This window comes from Mandrillus leucophaeus, unplaced genomic scaffold, assembly GCF_000951045.1.
Source record: "Mandrillus leucophaeus isolate KB7577 unplaced genomic scaffold, Mleu.le_1.0 Scaffold110, whole genome shotgun sequence".
Classification (NCBI taxonomy): Eukaryota; Metazoa; Chordata; class Mammalia; order Primates; family Cercopithecidae; genus Mandrillus; species Mandrillus leucophaeus.
The window spans coordinates 2,173,396-2,192,809 of NW_012099210.1; the positions used below are offsets into that span (position 1 = coordinate 2,173,396).

Here is a 19,414-nt window from a genome sequence, read left to right on the forward strand (position 1 = left end):
AAAGGAATTTTTTAAGGTCACACACAAGGCTGAGACATAACTAGAACTCAAGGTTTCTGAAAAAGTAATCTTTTGCATACATCATGTAACCTATTTTCTATTGTAGTCCATGACTTTTAAAGAAAGAAGTTATGTCCAGATCTACCTGTCTCTTTATTGGTAGTTCTAAAATGTCAAAATGTGTTTATCTGAGATTTATAGAAATATATGGAAATATATTCTAGGGTTTTCTATTTTTTTAAACAAAAAAAATTTTGACTTAGACTAAATCTGTCACCAGATTCTTAGAATTTTAATGAACCACAGTGTTACACATTCTATATACACTGCATCAGTTTTAAAGTCATTATTAGAAACTTTAAAAATTATCATTTTAAACATTTTTGTTTCATGTTGTCACATTCTTACTTGTATTATTTATGCCAAAGATATCTTTGTGATTTTAAGTTCCATAGATTTTTGTTCTGAGAGGAAAGCTAATTGGTATTTAACATATAAAGGATTTTTAGTTTTATATCAGTGATAATTAGACCTAATCTATAAAGCCTCATTACACAGAATAGAATGTTCCTTGACATGCATTCACTTTTTATTAAATATAATCAGTGTTTTCCAAATGCACACTGTCTTGTTGAGATCAATTCCAATCAAGGAAATAGGATGAATTACTAAAGCCAAATATGTTAAGCTGCCAACATTTCAGCAGAATGCTAGGGGAAAATATTCGTAATTTTGAGAGCATTTCTTTTAGCTAAAACCAAAATTAGTACACAGGAATTCAGGATACTTTTAGAAAACAACAATTAAAGGTAAGTCATCCAAAAAAGTGTTCTAGTTAGTTAATTAGAGATGCATATAGTTATAAAACCATGTACATTTTTATATACTGGATTATGTGATTAATAGGTTTAAGCATATGGTTAACTGGAAATGTATGTCATTATATAAGAATGTTCTCTGAAAACCAAGATTATATATTTTTGTTATAGTAATTATGATGTGAAATAATTTTGATCACACTGAATTTTGTAGAAGATGTAAAATATAGGGTGGCACAAAGCTACTGTTACCATGCAATGATGATCCTATGTATTTACAATATATCTGCTTTTATGCAAATTGTATAAATGGTTTGATGATGAAACATGTTTTTAAAAGTGTGCATATTAAAAGACTAGAAGGAAATGTGTCAAAACTAATAATGGATGTAATGGTGATAGCAATGGATTTTTTTTGCTTTCTACGTTTTTTGCATGTTGTGTCTTTTCAAAAATTTGCTTGTTTTATGTATATAATGTGAAAAACAGGCCAGGCATTGTGGGTTACACCTGTAACCCCAGCACTTTGGGAGGTCGAGGCGGGCGGATCACTTGAGCTCCAAAATTCAAGACTAAGCCTCAGCAGTGGCGGGCGCCCCTCCCCTGGTCTCGCTGCTGCGTTGCAGTTAGATCTTAGACTGCTGTGCTAGCAATGAGGGAGGCTCCGTGGGCATGGGACCCTCCGGGCCAGATGTGGGATATAATCTCCTGGTGTGCTGTTTGCTAAGACCCTTGGTAAAGTGCAGTATTAGGGTGGGAGTTACCCGATTTTCCAGGTGTTGTGTGTCTCAATGTCCTTTGGCTAGGAAAGGAATTACCTTCCCCCTTGCACTTCCCAGGTGAGGTGATGCCTTGCCATGCTTCACCTCTCCTTGATTGGGCTGCACGGGTGGACCAGCGCCAACTGTCTGACATGACATGCCCCAGTGAGATGAACCCGGTACCTCAGTTGAAAATGCAGAAATCACCCGTCTTCTGTGTCGCTCACGCTGGGAGCTGGAAGCTGGAGCTGTTCCTATTTGGCCATCTTGGGCGCGCTGACAGCTCTATTCTTAATCACTCTCCTATTAAAACATTTTCCTGGGAAGTATATTTTTTTCATCATTTATTAATCTTAAAAGATATCCCAAAACCCCCAACATTAGTTCTATATGTTCTAATTTTACTTAACACATTACAAAAATTGCATCAGCGGAATTCCAATTCTCCATATATTATATATAAAATTTAGGAGATAACACTCTCCTAGAAGATAATATCTGCAGTGCAGAATTCTGGATTTTTCTCTAGTTTATTGAGACAATGATTTGTTCCTTCCAGGAGCATAATTTACATCAAAGGCCATTCATCTCAACATTAAATACTAAAGAGTAAAAAAGTTAATTCAAAACAAAAAACAAGTCCCCTCACCCCCAAAGTCTATACAGCAACCTATGATAAATCTGAAAGAGAAGCAACAGCCCATCAACATTTTATTTCAGAATAGATAGAATCATTAATTTTTTCTTACATTTAAGAATTTCTTTGTTGTTGATATTATTTTTAAAGAAAATCCCTAATTGAAAAAATTTTTTTCTTTAAAAAATAATATTATTGTGGCATATTTACATGCAATAAAACAAAATCATTTTTAAGCATGTAGTTTGGTAATTTTTTTAGTGACACAGTGCTTTGTTTATTTTTCTTTCAACTTTTATTTTATGCTCACGGGTACATGTACAGGTTTGCTAGGTGGGCAGGCTGTACATCACTGAGGTTCAGTGTGCAAATGATCCTGGAGCACAGTACCTGATTGGTAGTTTTTCAACCCCCACCCCCATCCCCCCCGCCACCACTCTCCCCACTCAAGTAGTCTCCAGTGTCTGTTGTTCATATCTTTGCATTTGTGGATATTCAATGTTTAGCTGTCACTTGTGAGAACATGTGATATTTAGTTTTCTGTTCCTTCATTATGTTTCTTAGGTGATGGCCTCCAGCTGCATCCATGTTGTTATAAAGGATAAGATATCATTCTTTCTATGGCTGCATAGTATTCCTGGGCATATGTATACCATTTTCTTTATTCAGTCCACTGTTGATGGGCATATAGGTTGATTCTATGTCTTTGCTATTGTGAATAGTGCTGCAGTGAACATGTGAGGGCATGTGTCTTTTTGGTAGAACAATTTATTTTCCTTTGGGTATATACTCAGTAAGTGGGATTGCTGGGTCTAATGATAGTTCTGTTTTAAGTTCTTTGAGGAATCTCCACATTGCTTTCCACAGTGGCTGAACTAATTTACATTCCTACTATCAGTGTATGAACTGTTCCCTTTTCTCTGCAATCTTGCCCACATCTATTGTTTTTTGACTTTTTATTAATAGCCTTTTATTTTTGAGATGGAGTCTTGCTCTGTCGCCCAGCTGGAGTGCAGTAGTGCCATCTCAGCTCACTGCAAGCCCCACCTCCCAGGTTCACGCCTTTCTCCTGCCTCAGCCTCCCGAGTAGCTGGGACTACAGGCACCCGCCACTGCACCCGGCTAATTTTTTTGTATTTTTAGTAGACACGGGATTTCACTGTGTTAGCCAGGATGGTCTCAATCTCCTGACCTCGTGATCCGCCTGCCTTGGCCTCCCAAAGTGCTGAGATTAGATTACAGGTGTGAGCCACTGCACCTGGCCAACAATAGCCATTCTGACTCGTGTCAGAATGAGATAGTATTTCATTGTGGTTTTAATTTGCATTTCTTTGTGATTAATGGTGTTGAGCATTTCTGTGTATATTTGTTGGCTCCATGTATTTTTTTTTCAGGAGTGTTCGTGTCCATTTTTTAATGGAGTTCTTTTTTGTTTTTGTTGAATTAAGTTTCTTATAGAGTCTAGATATTACACCTTTGTCAGATATATAGTTTGTGAATATTTGCTCCCATTCTGTAGGTTGTCTGTGATAGTTTCTTCTGCTGTACAGAAGCTCTAGTTTAATTAAGTCTCACTTGTCAATTTTTATTTTTGTTGCAGTTGCTTTTAGGGACTTAGTAATAAATTCTTTGCCAAGGTTGATGTTCAGAATGGTATTTCCTAGGTTTGTTCCTAGGAATTTAAGTCTTTAATCCACATAGAGTTAATTTTTGTATATGGTGAAAGGAAGGGGTCCAATTTCAATATTCTGTGTACATCTAGCCAGTTATCCTAGCACTATTTATTGAATAGGGGAGTTCTTTCTCCGTTGCTTGTTATTGTTGACTTTGTCAAAAATCAGGTGGTCATGGGTGTGCAGTCTTATTTCTGGATTCTCTGTCCTGTTCCATTGGTCTGTGTGTCTGTTTTTGTACCAGTACCATGCTGTTTTGGTTACTGTAGCCTTGTAGTATAGTTGGAAGTCGGGTAAGTGTGATGCTTCCAGCTTTGTTCTTTTAGCTTAGATTGTTTTGGCAATTTAGGCTCTTTAGGTTTCATATGAATTTTAGAATAGTTTTTTTCTGATTCTGTGAAAAATTGCATTGGTGGTTCGATAGGAATAAGCATTGAATCTGTAAATTACTTTGGGCAGTATGGCTATTTTGACAATGTTGATTCTTCCTATCCATGACCATGGAACGTTTCTCCATTTGTTTGTGTCTTCTCTGATTGCTTTCAGCAGTGTTTCGTCATTTTTGTTGTAGAGATCTTTTACCTCCTTGGATAGCTATATTCCTAGTTATTTTGTTCTTTTTGTGACTATTATAATAAATGAGATTGCGTTCTTGATTTGGCTCTCAGCTTGGATGCTATTGGCATATAGAAATGTTATTGATTTTTGTGTATTGATTTTGTATCCTCAAACCTTACTGAACTCGTTTATCAGTCCTAGGAGCCTTTTGTGAAAGTCTCTAGGGTTTTCTAGGTATAGAATCATATTGTCTGTTAAGACAGATAGTTTGATTTCCTCTCTTCCTATTTGGATGCCTTTTATTTTTTCTTGTTGAGTACCATGGATATCTTGCTTAATCATTTTTTGATTCAAGATATTTCTGGGCTTAAGATATGATTTTATATGTATTTATTAATATTAACAGCAAGCATTTGTTGAAAATATTAACTAACTTTTGTATAGTACAATAAGATGAGAGATGTGTGAGCTTATATTATTAAAATTTAGGTAAATTAATCATTTACTGAAGGACGACAATGTAATTATTACCTTTAAAAAAAGAGATGCCCTTAATTCAAGAAAATAGGATTACAAATGAAATGGGGATAAAAGGCCCAGCACGGTGGCTCATACCTGTAATCCCAACACTTTGGGAGGCTGAGACAGGAGGATTGCTTAAGTCCGGGAGTTCAAGACTAGCCTGAGCAATGTATCAAGACTCCATCTCCACAAAAAATAAAAATATTACCTGGGCATGATGGTGCATGCCTGTAGTCCCAGCTACTTGGGAGGCTAAAGTAAAAGGACTGTTTTAACCCATGAGTTTGAAACTGCAGAGAACTATGACCATGCCATTATACTAGGAGGACGACTGCCTGGGTGACAGATTGAGACCCTGTCTCTAATTTAAAAAAAAAAAAAAGGGAAGAAAGAAATAGGGAATAAGATACACTTAATGTATCCATTATCAGTTTTATTTATTTTGGTCCACAGATGTAGTGAGGAATTTGTAGAATCGGCTACTTTTCAGCATACTGATAGTTTTCAAGCACTTCTTACCAGCTTCTGTAAAAATCTTGATTTTAGAAGAGTGATAGACTTCATGGAACAAAACAATTGTAATAATCTATATAAACCCATGCTGTACTGGCTGGCTGCCTTTTAATGAACTTCTGTTGGCAGTTTTAGAAACCCGTTTGAAAATGGTGTAAGGTAAATAAATTTCTTACAGACTTCTGTTTCATCACATTATAAAAAACTTGTTGAATAAAATGTTGTTGTTTTTATTTTACTTTGTGTTTGATTGTCAGAATAAAAGAAAGTAAGGTTGAGCTAGACATGCTTTGGTAATGAAATAGCATTATTTTTATTGACCTAAATATAATATTAAGGTAAGAGGTATTTATATATTTCTTAGGAATAGAGGAAGGCATCAAAATAAATTGTTAACGACATACTATTTTGAAATACATGATGATCTACCTTGAAATGCATTTTTTGTGAATTGTAGAAAGCTATACATCTAAGCATGAAGACCTTAACTTTATTTTTTTCAACCAGGACGTTTAGAAGCATTAGAGTATGGAATGTCTACTGTTATCAGGCCAAAAAAAGCATAAAATTGAAAGATGCAAGGAAGAAGCAAGTTTAAAATGACTCTGAAAATGTTGCTTTTTTTCTTTGAGATGTTGCATTTAGAAAAAAGTACAGTGTTTCTTCTTTTTAATGCAGAAGTCCATAAAAAGTAAAATGTCTACAGTTCTTAATGAAAAGAGCCTTTTTTTCTGAGTCATTTAATCAGTAAATATTTGTGACAAATACTTAATGTGCCAGGCATTTTTTTCCCTAAGTAGATGTCCCCTAAAGGCATTTTCCCATAAACAAATTGTGAACACACCTTTGAGTACAGAAATGAAATTGAAAGCCTGAATTTGAAGAAAAACTAATGTTCATAGAGAAACTGAAGAATACAAAAAAATGATTGTTGGTTTAGAGAAGCTTATTCTCTGGGGAAGATAAAACAGTAGGCAGAATACTGCCCCAGCTAAAAATTAGGGTTTTGTTAAGAGGAGGCTTCACAGTAAGGTAGGCAACACACAGTTTCTGGCACAATTTAATGCTGGTAATTATTTCAAATTAAGTGAAGAACAAAAGATTGGAAGTCAACAACCAGAGTTCTAATTCAGCTCTGCTGTTAACTGTCACACCTAATGCAACATAGCCGTGGGCACGAATGGACACTGAGAACATGAAAGATCAGTACCAGAAGTCCAAAAGTCTGGAAATTTATGTCACTGATCTACCAGGTAGGATTTTTGTGGCTAGGCAAGGCCTATACTAGGAGGACGACTGTATGAATCCAAGGATATAGGAGGAGGAGATATTGAAAGTCGTTGACTATTAGAGGATGACATACTTTAAGTAGAAAACATAGTCAGCATTGTGGAAACAGTTGTATCAAACCACATCTTTCTCACGTGTTTTTAATAGATGACACCTTTCCTCACAGTTCTTACTCTTTCACATCTAAAGTGCTATGTAGTGTATGGTATAATAAGCTATATGACTAGGGTGGCTTAAGAATATCTGTCATAAAGTTTGTAATCTATCACCCTTTCACTACCTACCTCTGGCACTATTAAGTAGCTAGAAATAGACATAATACTGAATTGTGAAAAGGCATAAAGAAATCCAACAAAATTTTGATTTTTTTTCATGATGTTAATTTTTTTATGTGAATTGTCAAATTTCGTCACAAATATCTGATACCCTTTCTTTGCTCATACCCTAAGAATTTTTTTTAGTTCTAGCAGGGTAATTTAGTATCTTACATTACTTACGCTGAAGCTAACTTAATTCTCTCATCTGTAATATAAATGCATATAAGAGGTCTTTAAGATCGATTTGCTTTTAGGTGTGACGTTCTAAAAGTTTCATATAAACAAATTGGGAAGTAAAGGATTCTGAAAGTATAGTTTCAAAAGGAAAAGTAGTAAAAAATTAACTTTGTTTACTTAAGCTATGATTAAATTTACTGAAAATTGTGTAACCAGAAATCAATTTGGTAAATGATCAATCCACTGAATGACTGATAGGCCTTAAATTGTCAGACCAATTGCCTTAATCCAGATTTAAAACATGCACCACAAATATTTTACTACCAGAAGCAAGGACTGGGATAGATACAGGTCTCAATCCAGAAAAATATGAGAAGAGTAGGGGAAAGTCTCTCCATTCACTTATATAACACTGAGCATTCAAGAAGGACAGTACTAGGCATCTCAAATATTAACTTGGGAAGCTGGGCATCTAATGGTACAGGACTGTAAATCCATGGTGAAATTGCTGCATCAAAGTCTTGGTGATACTAAAACTTTTTTAAAAAGTCATCAATAACTTGGCAAATAAATCATTCAGCTAATCGGCTTTTAGTGGACTGGGATACTGCATTTACATAATTATATACTGCTTTTCCCAAAAAATAACTCAGCTTACAAGTATTTAAAAAATGGGAGCAACAAAAGAAGAAGTCAAGCCAGAATGTGTAAAATTGAATCAGGAATGAGACTTGAGAACACATCCCATTAAGACTAAACATGTGGCTGCTAAACCACATATTTACTTTAGCTATCAGTGAAACGTGGGAAACCCAGTTAATTAGGCAATTTACTGTCTATAAGATAAGGTGAAAACAAACCAGTCCCTCATGTGAAGGGTTCACCTATCCTTTGGAGTCATTTATTTATGAAGACTGTATAACAGAAATGTTGAAATAGGAAGGTCATATTGCAAATAAATTTCATGATCTCTTTTGAATTTCTGAATACAGAAAATATTTAAGAACTCACTAAAAGGAAATATTTTCTTTCTTTAAAAGTCTGTTTATAAGTCATAAAAAAGTTGAGCAATAAATTTATTTTCCAGTTTTCTCAAATATTTCTCCATCCTTATTTGTTCAGTAAGAAAACCTCATTGCCACTTGTTTCCCTTTTCCATGTTGTTTAGAGACTACCCCAAACTTTAACTGCCTTTCTGGTCTTTGGCTTTCCTCCTTCACATCCAGACAGTGTTCAATTTCAGTCAGTTCTCTCTCCCAAAAGACCAATGTACTATTCATCTCTCTTTCCAGCTCTAATTTCTGTGCTCTAATCCAGGCCATCATAATTTTTATATGGGCAGTTGAGACGGCTTTCTCTCCCAAGCTCTAAACTCTTTTTCTAACGCATTACTGAGGGTGTGGTCCTACGGTCACCTGCCTTAGAATAGACTGAGCCTGAGGTCCTTCTTAAAAATGTGGTCCTTTAGGGAAAAGGACTCTCTCTAGCTGACCTGTAGGTAATGTTATGCCTTGCTCGGAGTAAACGTGCCTCAACAAATATTTAAGTAGTGAAAACTTCATTTTTATAATATATTACAGCTTTACAGTGTACTTTCACTTATTTCATTAACTTGTTTACCTGGATTATTCCATCTTCCAAAATAAAACATAAACGCTTTTCTTTTTATCCTTCTTTCTCTTTGTAGTATTTATAGAAGTGAATGTATTATTCACTAAGAATATAAATTACCAACCCTTGAAAGCAGAATTACAATAATGTAATTAACATAATCTTGTCCAGGCGCGGTGGCTCACACACTTAATCCAAGCGAAGGCCAAGGTGGGTGGATCACCTGAGGTCAGGAGTTCGAGACCAGCCTGGCCAACATGGCGAAACCCTGTCTCTACTAAAAATACAAAAATTAGCCGGGTGTGGTGGCAAGTGCCTGTAATCCCAGCTACTTGGGAGGCTGAGGCAGGAGAATCACTTGAACTTAAGAGGTGGAGGTTGCAGTGAGCTGAGATTGCACCACTGCACTACAGTTTAGGCCACAGAGTGAGACTTCATCTCAAAAATAAATAAATAAATAATAGTAATAATAATAATCTTTTGCTATCTCCATCTTGTTGATCATCTTTTCTTATCCATGTTTTAAAAATCTTAACAACAGTTATTTTCAGGAAATATATACTATCTTAAGTCTTAGAAATCAAGAAAAAAATTCTTTTGATATATATTAATTAAATTCTTATAATTAAATTGATATATAAACATTAAATTCTTCTGATAAATAAAAAGCCAATGGCATGTGAATCAAATGATATAAATTGTATTTGCTTTTCCTGAGGAAAAATTTATTGAGAAAAGTACTATTTGTTCTCACCCACAATTATTTTGGCTCTTCAATGAATTAAAGCTGTAGTATAAGTTTCAGATTTTCCTAATGATTCTTTTCTCATTTTCTAAAATCTAGGAGTCAGAAGACATTATAAGTAATCCAGTATATGCAATCCCTTTAGAAAGTATTTACTTTTTAAATGCCAAGGGCAAAAATGTGAATGATATGGTCACTATATTTGTCTGGTAAGTTTTAGGCACCAACATATTTTGTTCCTCTTTTGACACAGGTGTATTTTCCTAGCTGAATAAAAACATAACTATGTAAAAATTATATCTGGATAAGAAAAGTTGATAAAACTCTTAAAATTTTGGCCAAAAATTGATTTTATTACTAATAAGATACTTTAAAAACCAAATGCAGATTTGTTTATAGGCTTTTATTAGTCCCTCTTCTCTTCCAAGTATCATGAATGTCACCTTTATATTTTTCAATTTATATGATACATGCTGCCTTGGTGCTTAAGAACATAATAAAAAAATGAAAAGCTAAACTAATCAAAAGCTTCCTATGCTGGTGAACATAACCTAACATAAAACCATTCTGATGTCTTCCTTTTTAGTGGCTTATGGCCTAAAAATACACTTTGTACGTCTATGGTTCCTACTGACTTCATTTGGAATCTCAGCAAAAGATTTTCATTTTCCTCAGAATTAATTTTTACAATTATTTTAACATAAGAATTACTGAAAGGAGTTAGTATAGATGTTATTTTTAGCATATATATGTATGAACATATGCATTAATTTTTTTCTGACAGTCTTTTCTTGACATAATCTTGGCTGTGCTTTCACAGCTAAATGTTATGATCTGTCACTTATCAAGTATAAGAACATCTTTATAACATCAAGTACTCATAGTGGTCAGGAGCACAGGTTTTAGAGTGAGACAGTCATGGGTTTGAATCGCAGTCTGTTCTTTGCTGTCTATTCAACCTTGCTCAGCCTGAATTTCCTCAATTGTAATATAAAGACGATAAAACCCACCATATGAGATAGAAATGTTGTGAAGATTAAAGCGTAGCCTATTCAAAGTATCTGGAACAAAACACAATACTTGGAATGTGGGATGTAGCTATTATCCATAATCATGTACAATTTAGTACCCATTAACTGCAATATTCATAGACTGCTTGCCCCAGGTTAGGCAAATCATGTTTAACCTAAAACTCAAGAACTTTGGGTTATTTTTGGTTACACAGTTTCTTCTAGTGTCTCAAGCAAAATTTCTACTTCAAGGATATTTTTAGAGAAAAACACATTTAAAAAATTTCCTTAACCTTCATACTGAAGGAATTAACTCTTAAAAAGAAATAGTAAGACAGTTATTTTTGAAATATGTCTCCTATATCTGAACATATTATTTTTGGACTATAAGGTAATATAACATAGTGTATTTATTTTGATTGACACATGCAGGATACATGTATTTATGTGCTAAGCTGTATTATTATTATTTTATTTATTTTGAGACAGTGTCTTGTTCTTTCGCCCAGGTTGGAGTGCAGTGACGTGATCTCAGCTCTCTGGCGCAATCTCAGCTCACTGCAACTTCCACCTCTTGGGTTCAAGCGATTCTTCTGCCTCAGCCTCCCAAGTAGCTGGGACTACAGACGCACGCCACCATGCCCAGCTGATTTTCGTGTTTTTAGTAGAGATGGGGTTTCACTGTATTGGCCAGGCTGATCTCGAACTCCTGACCTTGTGATCTGCCCATTTGGCCTCCCAAAGTGCTGGTATTATAGGCATGAGCCACTGCACCAGGCCACAAGATTATTCTTACAATACACTAGCATTGTGTTGGTGTGTGCTTCCACTAGGAGGCTTATAATGGGAAATCTCAAATATATACAGAAATAGATGGACTGATAATATATACCTTGTACCCATCATAAGCTTTAGGAATTATCATTTTGACCAATATTGCTTTACATATACCCTCATCTTCTTCTCCCTTCCAAAATTTGTTGAAGGAATGTTTCCATTTGTGACTCTAAAAGATAAGGACTCATGACCACAATACCATTATTATACTTTTAATATATAATTTCTTTTTAATTTTTTCATTTTTGTGAGTACATAATAGGTATATATATTTATGGGGTACACGAGTGTTTTGTTTTGTTTTTGTTTTTTTGAGATGGAGTCTCGCTGTGTCGCCCAGGCTGGAGTACAGTGTGCCATCTCAGCTCACTGCAACCTCCACCTCCCGGGTTCAAGCCATTCTCCTGTGTCACTCTCCCAAGTAGCTAGTACTACAGGCACCCACCACCATGCCCAGCTAATTTTTGTATTTTTAGTAGAGACGGGGTTTCACCATGTTGGCCAGGCTGGTCTCAAACTCCTGACTTCAGGAGTTCCATCCGCCTTAGCCTCCCAAAATGCTGGGATTACAGGTGTGAGCCACCGCGCCCAGCCACATGAGATACTTTGATACAGGCATACAATGCAAAATAATAACATCAAAGTAAATGGGGTATTCATCACCTCAAGCATTTATCCTTTCTTTGTGTTACAAACAATCCAGTTATACTCTTTTAGGTTTTTTTAAATGTATGATAAATTATTGTTGATTGTAGTCACCATGTTGTGCTATCAAATACTAGATCTTATTTATTTTACCCACCTATTTTTTATAACCATTAATCATCTCCACTCCCTTTCCCCTCTCCTCTCACTATCCTTCCCAGCCTCTGGCAACTATCATTCTGCTTTCTATCTCCGTTGAGTTCAATTGTTTTAATTTTTAGCTCCCACAAATAAGTGAGAACATGCAAAACTTATCTTTCTGGGCCTGGCTTGTTTCACTTAATGTGATATTCTCTAGTTCCATCCATGATGTTATTGCAAATGAAAGGATCTCATTTTTCTTAATGGCTGAATAGTGTGGTGTATATTGTGTGGTGTATATTTACCACATTTTCTTTATCCATCTAACACATGGGTTGCTTCCAAATCCTGGCTATTGTGAACAGTGCTGCAGTAAACATGGGAATGCAGATACATCTTCAATGTATTCATTTACTTTTTTTTAGATATATACCTAGCAGTGGAATTGCTGAATTATATAGTAGCTCTATTTTTAGTTTTTTGAGGGACCTCTGAACTGTTCTCCATAGTGGTTGTACTTATTTACATTGATATGTTCTTGATATCATCAACTCTCAGTCATTGCTCAGATTTTCAATTGTCTCTTTATTATTCAAATTTTCTTAACAGTTTGTCTGTCTCTCTATTTAGAGATGAAGTCTTGCTCTTGTCCCCCAGGCGGGAGTGCAATGGTGTGATCTCGGCTTACTGCAACCTCCGCCTCCCGGGTTCAAACCATTCTCCTGTCTCATCCTCCTGAGTAGCTGGGATTACAGGTGCCTGTCACCATGCCCAGCTAATTTTTGTGTTTTTAGTAGAGACAGGGTTTCACCATGTTGGCCAAGCTGGTCTCGAACTCCTGACCTCAGGTGATCCGCCCGCCTCGGCCTCCCAAAGTGCTGGGATTACAGGTGTGAGCCACCACGCCAGGCCAGTTTGTCTATTTAAATAAGTATCCAATTAAGGTCCACAAATTGGGCTTGTTTGATACATATTTTAAGGTTCATTTAAACTTCCTACAGCTTTCTTCTTGCAGCATATTTGTTGAAGAAACTAGGTCATTTGTAGAATTTCGCACAGAATGGATTTTGCCATATAGTTTAACTTATACTTCTGTGTCTCTTTTAAAGTTATTGTAATTAAATCTAGAGGCTTGATCAAATCCAGGTTTGATTTTTGTGTGTGTGTGAGGGGCAGTACTAGTTTGTAGGTAGGTGATTGTATGAACCTCCATTAGGAGGCTAATATCTGTCTGGTTGTGTCTCTTTTTGATGATAGGCAACCATTCAAGTTCAATTCTTCGATTCACTAATTTATTAGGTATTGCAGAATCCTGATATTCTAACTCTTTCTGTCTTAATTTATTAGCTGTAATATTTATAAAGAGAAACTTTCATGTATTATTTTGGCTTAACTGATAACCCGTAAGAGCAGTCTATAGTGGCATCAATCCACAACTAGTATTTTTAAATATCTGCTAACTCGATGGTCATTATAGTTCAGAAATTGTGATTAAGATTTATAACTATATGTTTATAGATACAGATACAAATCTCTCTATATATTTAATTAAAGCTTAAGTCATTAAAGTAAGAATATTAAAGCTATACCAAAGGCCATGAATAATTATACATCTAAGTTTAATTTTAAAATGAAATACCTAAAGTTTATATACCAATGTTATAAATTCCAAAATATATGCAATTTTTAGCTAGAATTTTCTGACATATTGGTCTCTTGTGTTTATTTTGTTTGTAATATATTATTTCTATAAAATGTTAATTAAAAGGGAATGCAGTGGTGTCTTTTGAAAGAAGAGGATGTCATTCCTCGTATCAGGGCAATGGAAGGCCGTAGAGGAAGACCACCAAATCCAGACAGACAGCGAGCAAGAGAGGAATCCAGGATGAGACGTCGGAAGGGTCGACCTCCAAATGTTGGCAATGCTGAATTCCTAGATAACACAGATGCAAAGTTGCTAAGAAAACTGCAAGCTCAAGGTAAGAAACATAATGTGTCTGACACTAATAATCATACTAAAAAGTATACTAAAAGTATTTCTAATATTTTTGAATTAGGATTGACACTGCTCTCAATTTTTAAAAAGTAAATATTTGTGTTAGAATAAAATGAAAAAATAAGGAGTCCCACTGGTAACTGGAGTTCTTTGATTAGGTAATCTTTCCAGAACCATTATTCATAAACACATCCTATCCTGTCTATTTAGAATGACAAAGGTGGGTGTTAAGCTTTTAAGGCTTGCACAGAAAGGGAATCAACCAGCACTTGGCACATGCCTTAAGGTCGTGCCAACCTTCTGGAAATTCTCATTTTAACAGCTCCCGATTCCTTGAGGTGGTACATGGGAATAACTCCAAAATATGTGGATCTGTGGAGTAAATTTTCAGTCAGAGAACTCCAATTACTGGTAAGTAACCCCAGTCTTTTAGTTCGGGTTCTCCTGTAAGTCCAGATGTAGTATATATATTTTCAGAATACCAAATTAATACATTTAAATCAAAAAGTAAGATAACCAGAAAGTATCATTTGTCAAGTTCAAAATGCTCATAATAACCTAAACTGTATTAATGATTTGACATTATACATAAGTTCTCAACATGAAAGTCCCATGCTATGTATGGCAAAGAGAAGGCTGAGTAAAATAGAACAGTTTGGCTTTGCAGTTTGCGTTACTAGTTACAAATGTGAAGCCGCTTAAGGCTGTCTGAATATATCAACATATGTGTAGATACCTTGTATTTGCAAGGCATATATGTAAAGATATGTAACGATGTAAAATAAAGGTTTAATAATGAAACTGACTTAAAAATCTAACAGAATTTTACTTCTCATGGGTTTTTATTATGCCTATAAATAAGCAAAATGTCGAGAAAATGTATAAAAGACTTGTTTCTATGTATTGTAAACACCATCATAATATTGACTTCTCTGTTGCTGCTTTGCTTTTTGTTATAAAACAAATATCCATGACAAAACTCATACTATAGAATGCTTTAAAGACACATGTAATCTTAGTGCTTTGGGAGGCCAATGTGGGAGGATTGTTTGAGGCCAGGAATTTAAGACCAGCCTGGGCAACAAAGCAAGACCCCATCTCTACAAATAAAATTTAAAAATTAGCCAGCTTTGGTGGCACGCACCTATAATCCTAGCTATTGTGGAGGCTGATGTGGGAGGATCCTCTGAACCCAGGAATTCAAGGTTACAGTGAGCTATGATCATGCCACTGCACTCCAGCCTGGGTGACAGAGTGAGATCCTGTGTCTAAAAAATAAATAAATAAAATAAAAGACACTGTCATTCTTATCAGTGGAATAATTAATCTTTCCAGAAATATGTATACACATACATACACATGCGACCATTCACATGTACATGTATATCCTTTTTGATTTTTAAAATAAATGGACTTGAATCAGTCTCTTTTTGATGACTGTCTAAGCTATTTCCAGATCTTTGCTATGATACAATTGTAATAAATATATATTACACTTTTCTAAGCCTATATTATACAAATCTAAACATATTATACAAATCATTTTCAAGTTTTTGTGGATAGCAGGCAGATATTGTCTCCAGTTTATACTTTGACTAATAGCTTAACTGCCTAGCATATAACTTAATATCATATAAGTTTTTTTGTCTTAGTGTGTATATTAGTCTATTCTCACACTGCTATAAAGTTACTACCTGAGACTGGGTAATTTATAAAGGAAAGAGTTTTAATTGACTCACAGTTTCGCATGGCTGGGAGGCCTCAGGGAACTTACAATCATAATGGAAGGGGAAGCAGCCACCTTCTTCACAAGGCACCCAGAAGAGAGAGAGAGCAAGGGAATCTGCCACTTAGAAAACTCAGATCTCGTGAGAACTCACTTACTATCATGAGAACAGCATGGGGGGAACCCCTGCAATGATCCAATCCCCGCGCACCAGGTCCCTCCTTCAACACATGGGGATTACAGTTTGAGATGAGATTCAGGTGCGAACACAGAGCCAAACCATATCAGTATGGTAGTCAGATTTTTTTTATTTGATTTGATTTCTTATAAGACTTTCATCCCAAAGAGTTACTGGTGAAGGTTAAAAAGAAAAAGTCAGTAAATTAACAGGCATAGATGGGTTTTAAAAATTGATATTGTCAGTAAGCTATTGACTCTTCTGAATAATGTTTAATGCTGGGGAATGTGGACATTGTTTGCATAAAATAAGAAAGTGAAATTAACTGATAATCAAAACATGGGCTCTTCATGGATATTTGGTATATCTAAGTATCATTTTAAGTTAGAATCTAAAATAGCAAATTTAAATTTGGAAAATTAACTATATTTTTGTTGTAACAAAGTAAAAGTTAATTATTCAACTTTTACCAAATGTATATTCTCCTTCCAGATTTCAAATTGATTTGTATTCAATCACATAGTTTATCCTTGTTATAATATACTGGGTTGCATTTTGCAAGTTCTGTTACCTTTGACCTTATTGTATATTGCATGTGCTCCTTTTCAACATGTATGTAAAGATTATTTAACAGTGAGTAAATAATCATTATTAATATATACAAGTATATGGAGTATTGTTTGCATTTTTTCTTGGGAAGAAAAGAAAGTAAAAATGAAGCACTTTATCACCTCTTTCATTTCTAAAAGCCTTCTACGGTAACACTTTGGGGGTTATCTGAGAGGATTCTAGAAGAAGTTTTTGTTATATATTATTATCCTTCTCTGACCAACTAGACTGAGAAACCGGACTTAATTTGAAGAAGGGTTCAGAATAGTGAGATAAATGTGAGTTTAGAATGTACATCCAAACATTGTGAAATGAGAACTCTAATTTCTCAGTGTATAGGTAAAAATCTGACAAAGTTTGAATATGATAAAGACTTCCATTCTATATAAATAACCTGCTTATTGATTGACTGATACTATTAATATCTCAAATTTTCCAAAATAACAAGTACACCTATTCATTTCATATGTGATTGAAACTGAGATGCCTATAAGTAATCTATACCAGGCACCATTATTTTAAGATGTACACTAAGAAAGAAAAGAGCTGCCAGTTGTCAGTTACATTCTGACCTTAGGGATATCAAGATGTTTAAAAAAGCATCTTAAAATCAAAGAAATGAGTTATATCCAAAATATCCCTAATTCTATATGAAAATAAACTTCATCTTTGAAATTAAAGTGGACAATTTCGTAAGCCACAAAAGACACTTCTCAAATTAATATTTTAAAAGGTAATAACAATATATTCACCAACCAAAAAACCAAATAAATGAGAAGATACTGGAAGTAGTTTATTTCTACAGCTTGGACAAACTTTTCAAGGTATCTAACTCATTCTCTTTCCTTTGTATTCTCTTTTTTTCTTTTTTTCTTTCTTTTTTTTTTAATTTTAAGATGGAGTTTCACTCTTGTCACCCAGACTGAAGTGCAATGATGCGATCTTGGCTCACTGCAACCTCTGCCTCCCGCAATCAGCGATTCTCCTGCCTCCGCCTCCTGAGTAGCTGAGATTACAGGCACCCATCACAATGCCCAGCTAATTTTTGGTATTTTTAGTAGAGATGGGTTTTCATCATGTTGGCCAGGGTGGCCTCAAACTCCTGACCTCAGGTGATCCCCCGCCTTGGGCTCCCAAAGTGCTGGGATTACAGGCGTGAGCTGCTGTGCCCGACCTTTTTCTCATGTCATCTTCTTTTCCAACTGCCCATAATGTAAAATTTAAGCTATGTAAATTTTTAATGATTAATTAAAATTTTATATTTCTTGCTAAAGTAAAAAGATGTGAATTGAACTTTAAAATTTTTTTGGTCCAAAGATTTTTCTAAATTACTGGCCAGACACAGTGGCTTATACCTGTGTAATGCTAGCACTTTGGGAGGCCAAGGTGAGAGGATTGCTTGAAGCCGGGAGTTCAATATCAGCCTGGGCAATAAAGCAAGACCACAAAAAGAAATTTTTTAAAAATTATCTGGGCAAGGTGGTACACTCCTATAGTCCTGGTTATTCAGGAGGCTGAGGGGAGAGGATAACTTGAGCCCAGGAGTTGGAGACTGCAGCAAGCTATGATCATGCCACTGCATCTGGGTTACAGAGTAAGACCTTGTCTCAAACAAATAAACAAAAATTATTGTGGACTTGTGTAGGGCTTGAAATTGACTGATACACTCATACACAAACATGGTTCTATATATATTATAGAATTTTCTTATTAAAAGTTAAACTTATATTAGAGAATATCAGTTTAGCTTGGAGCAAAAGAGCATACTTATGCCATATTTTCTAGGAAACGTTTTTATCAGTACATCTTTACATCTCAAGACAGAGTCAGGTCTCTATTGTAGAATTCAAAACTTTCCATCCTTAATGTTAAAGAAATATTTATCTGGCATTATTATAGATGAGAATAATATTCTTCACCCGTATTATTATCAGAGGTTGCAGACCCTGCAGGTCAGTTTATAAGTTTTTATGTCCCAGAGTATTTAGTGAACAGGAGATGCTTTTTGTGTGACCCAGAAATTTTTGATGATGCCTGTGACCTCCTAATTTTGAAAACGGTTGGGACATTGGAGATAAAACTTTATCATCTTCCATTTTATTTTTCAATAACACTTCTAGTTTACTAGATGAAATTTGACTCTTTTCATTTCTTCTCCTTCTTAAAAGTCTCAGTGATAGAAAATTGGCCATAGTGACCAACTTTACTTCAGCTATTATGAGGACATACAGTTACATTCTTAGCTAAAATCTAAGGCATTTAAACTTTGCTTAAAGATTTTTAGAGATAGTAGCATATAGACTGTGGCGTCAGAAAGTCCTGGGGTTTCTTTGGGGGTTTTTTTGAGAGAGAGTCTCACTGGAGTGCAGTGGGCAATCTCAACTCACTGCAACCTTTTTCTCCCGGGATCAAGCGGTTCTTCTGCTTCAGCCTCCCAACTAGCTGGGATGACAGGTGCCCACCACCATGCCTGGCTAATTTTTGTATTTTAGTAGAGGTGGGGGTTTCATATGTTGGCCAGGCTGGTCTCGAAGTCCTGACCTCAAGTGACCCACCTACCTCAGCCTCCCAAAGTGCTGGGATTACAGTCATGAGCCATCGTGCCCAGCCAGTCCTGGGTTTTTTTCTTGGCTATGCTATTTAACCTCTA

General features: G+C 35.3%; 1 protein-coding gene across 1 annotated transcript in view; it reads left to right on the plus strand.

Annotated features, from left to right (window-relative positions):
* Positions 1–19,414, plus strand: part of BAZ2B (bromodomain adjacent to zinc finger domain, 2B) — a 423,086-nt gene that overhangs the window by 309,905 nt on the left and 93,767 nt on the right. Inside the window, exon 17 of the mRNA XM_011991581.1 lies at positions 14,024–14,234. Within this exon, the coding sequence (XP_011846971.1) occupies positions 14,024–14,234 (211 nt within the window). The remainder of the gene's footprint in view (positions 1–14,023; positions 14,235–19,414) is intronic.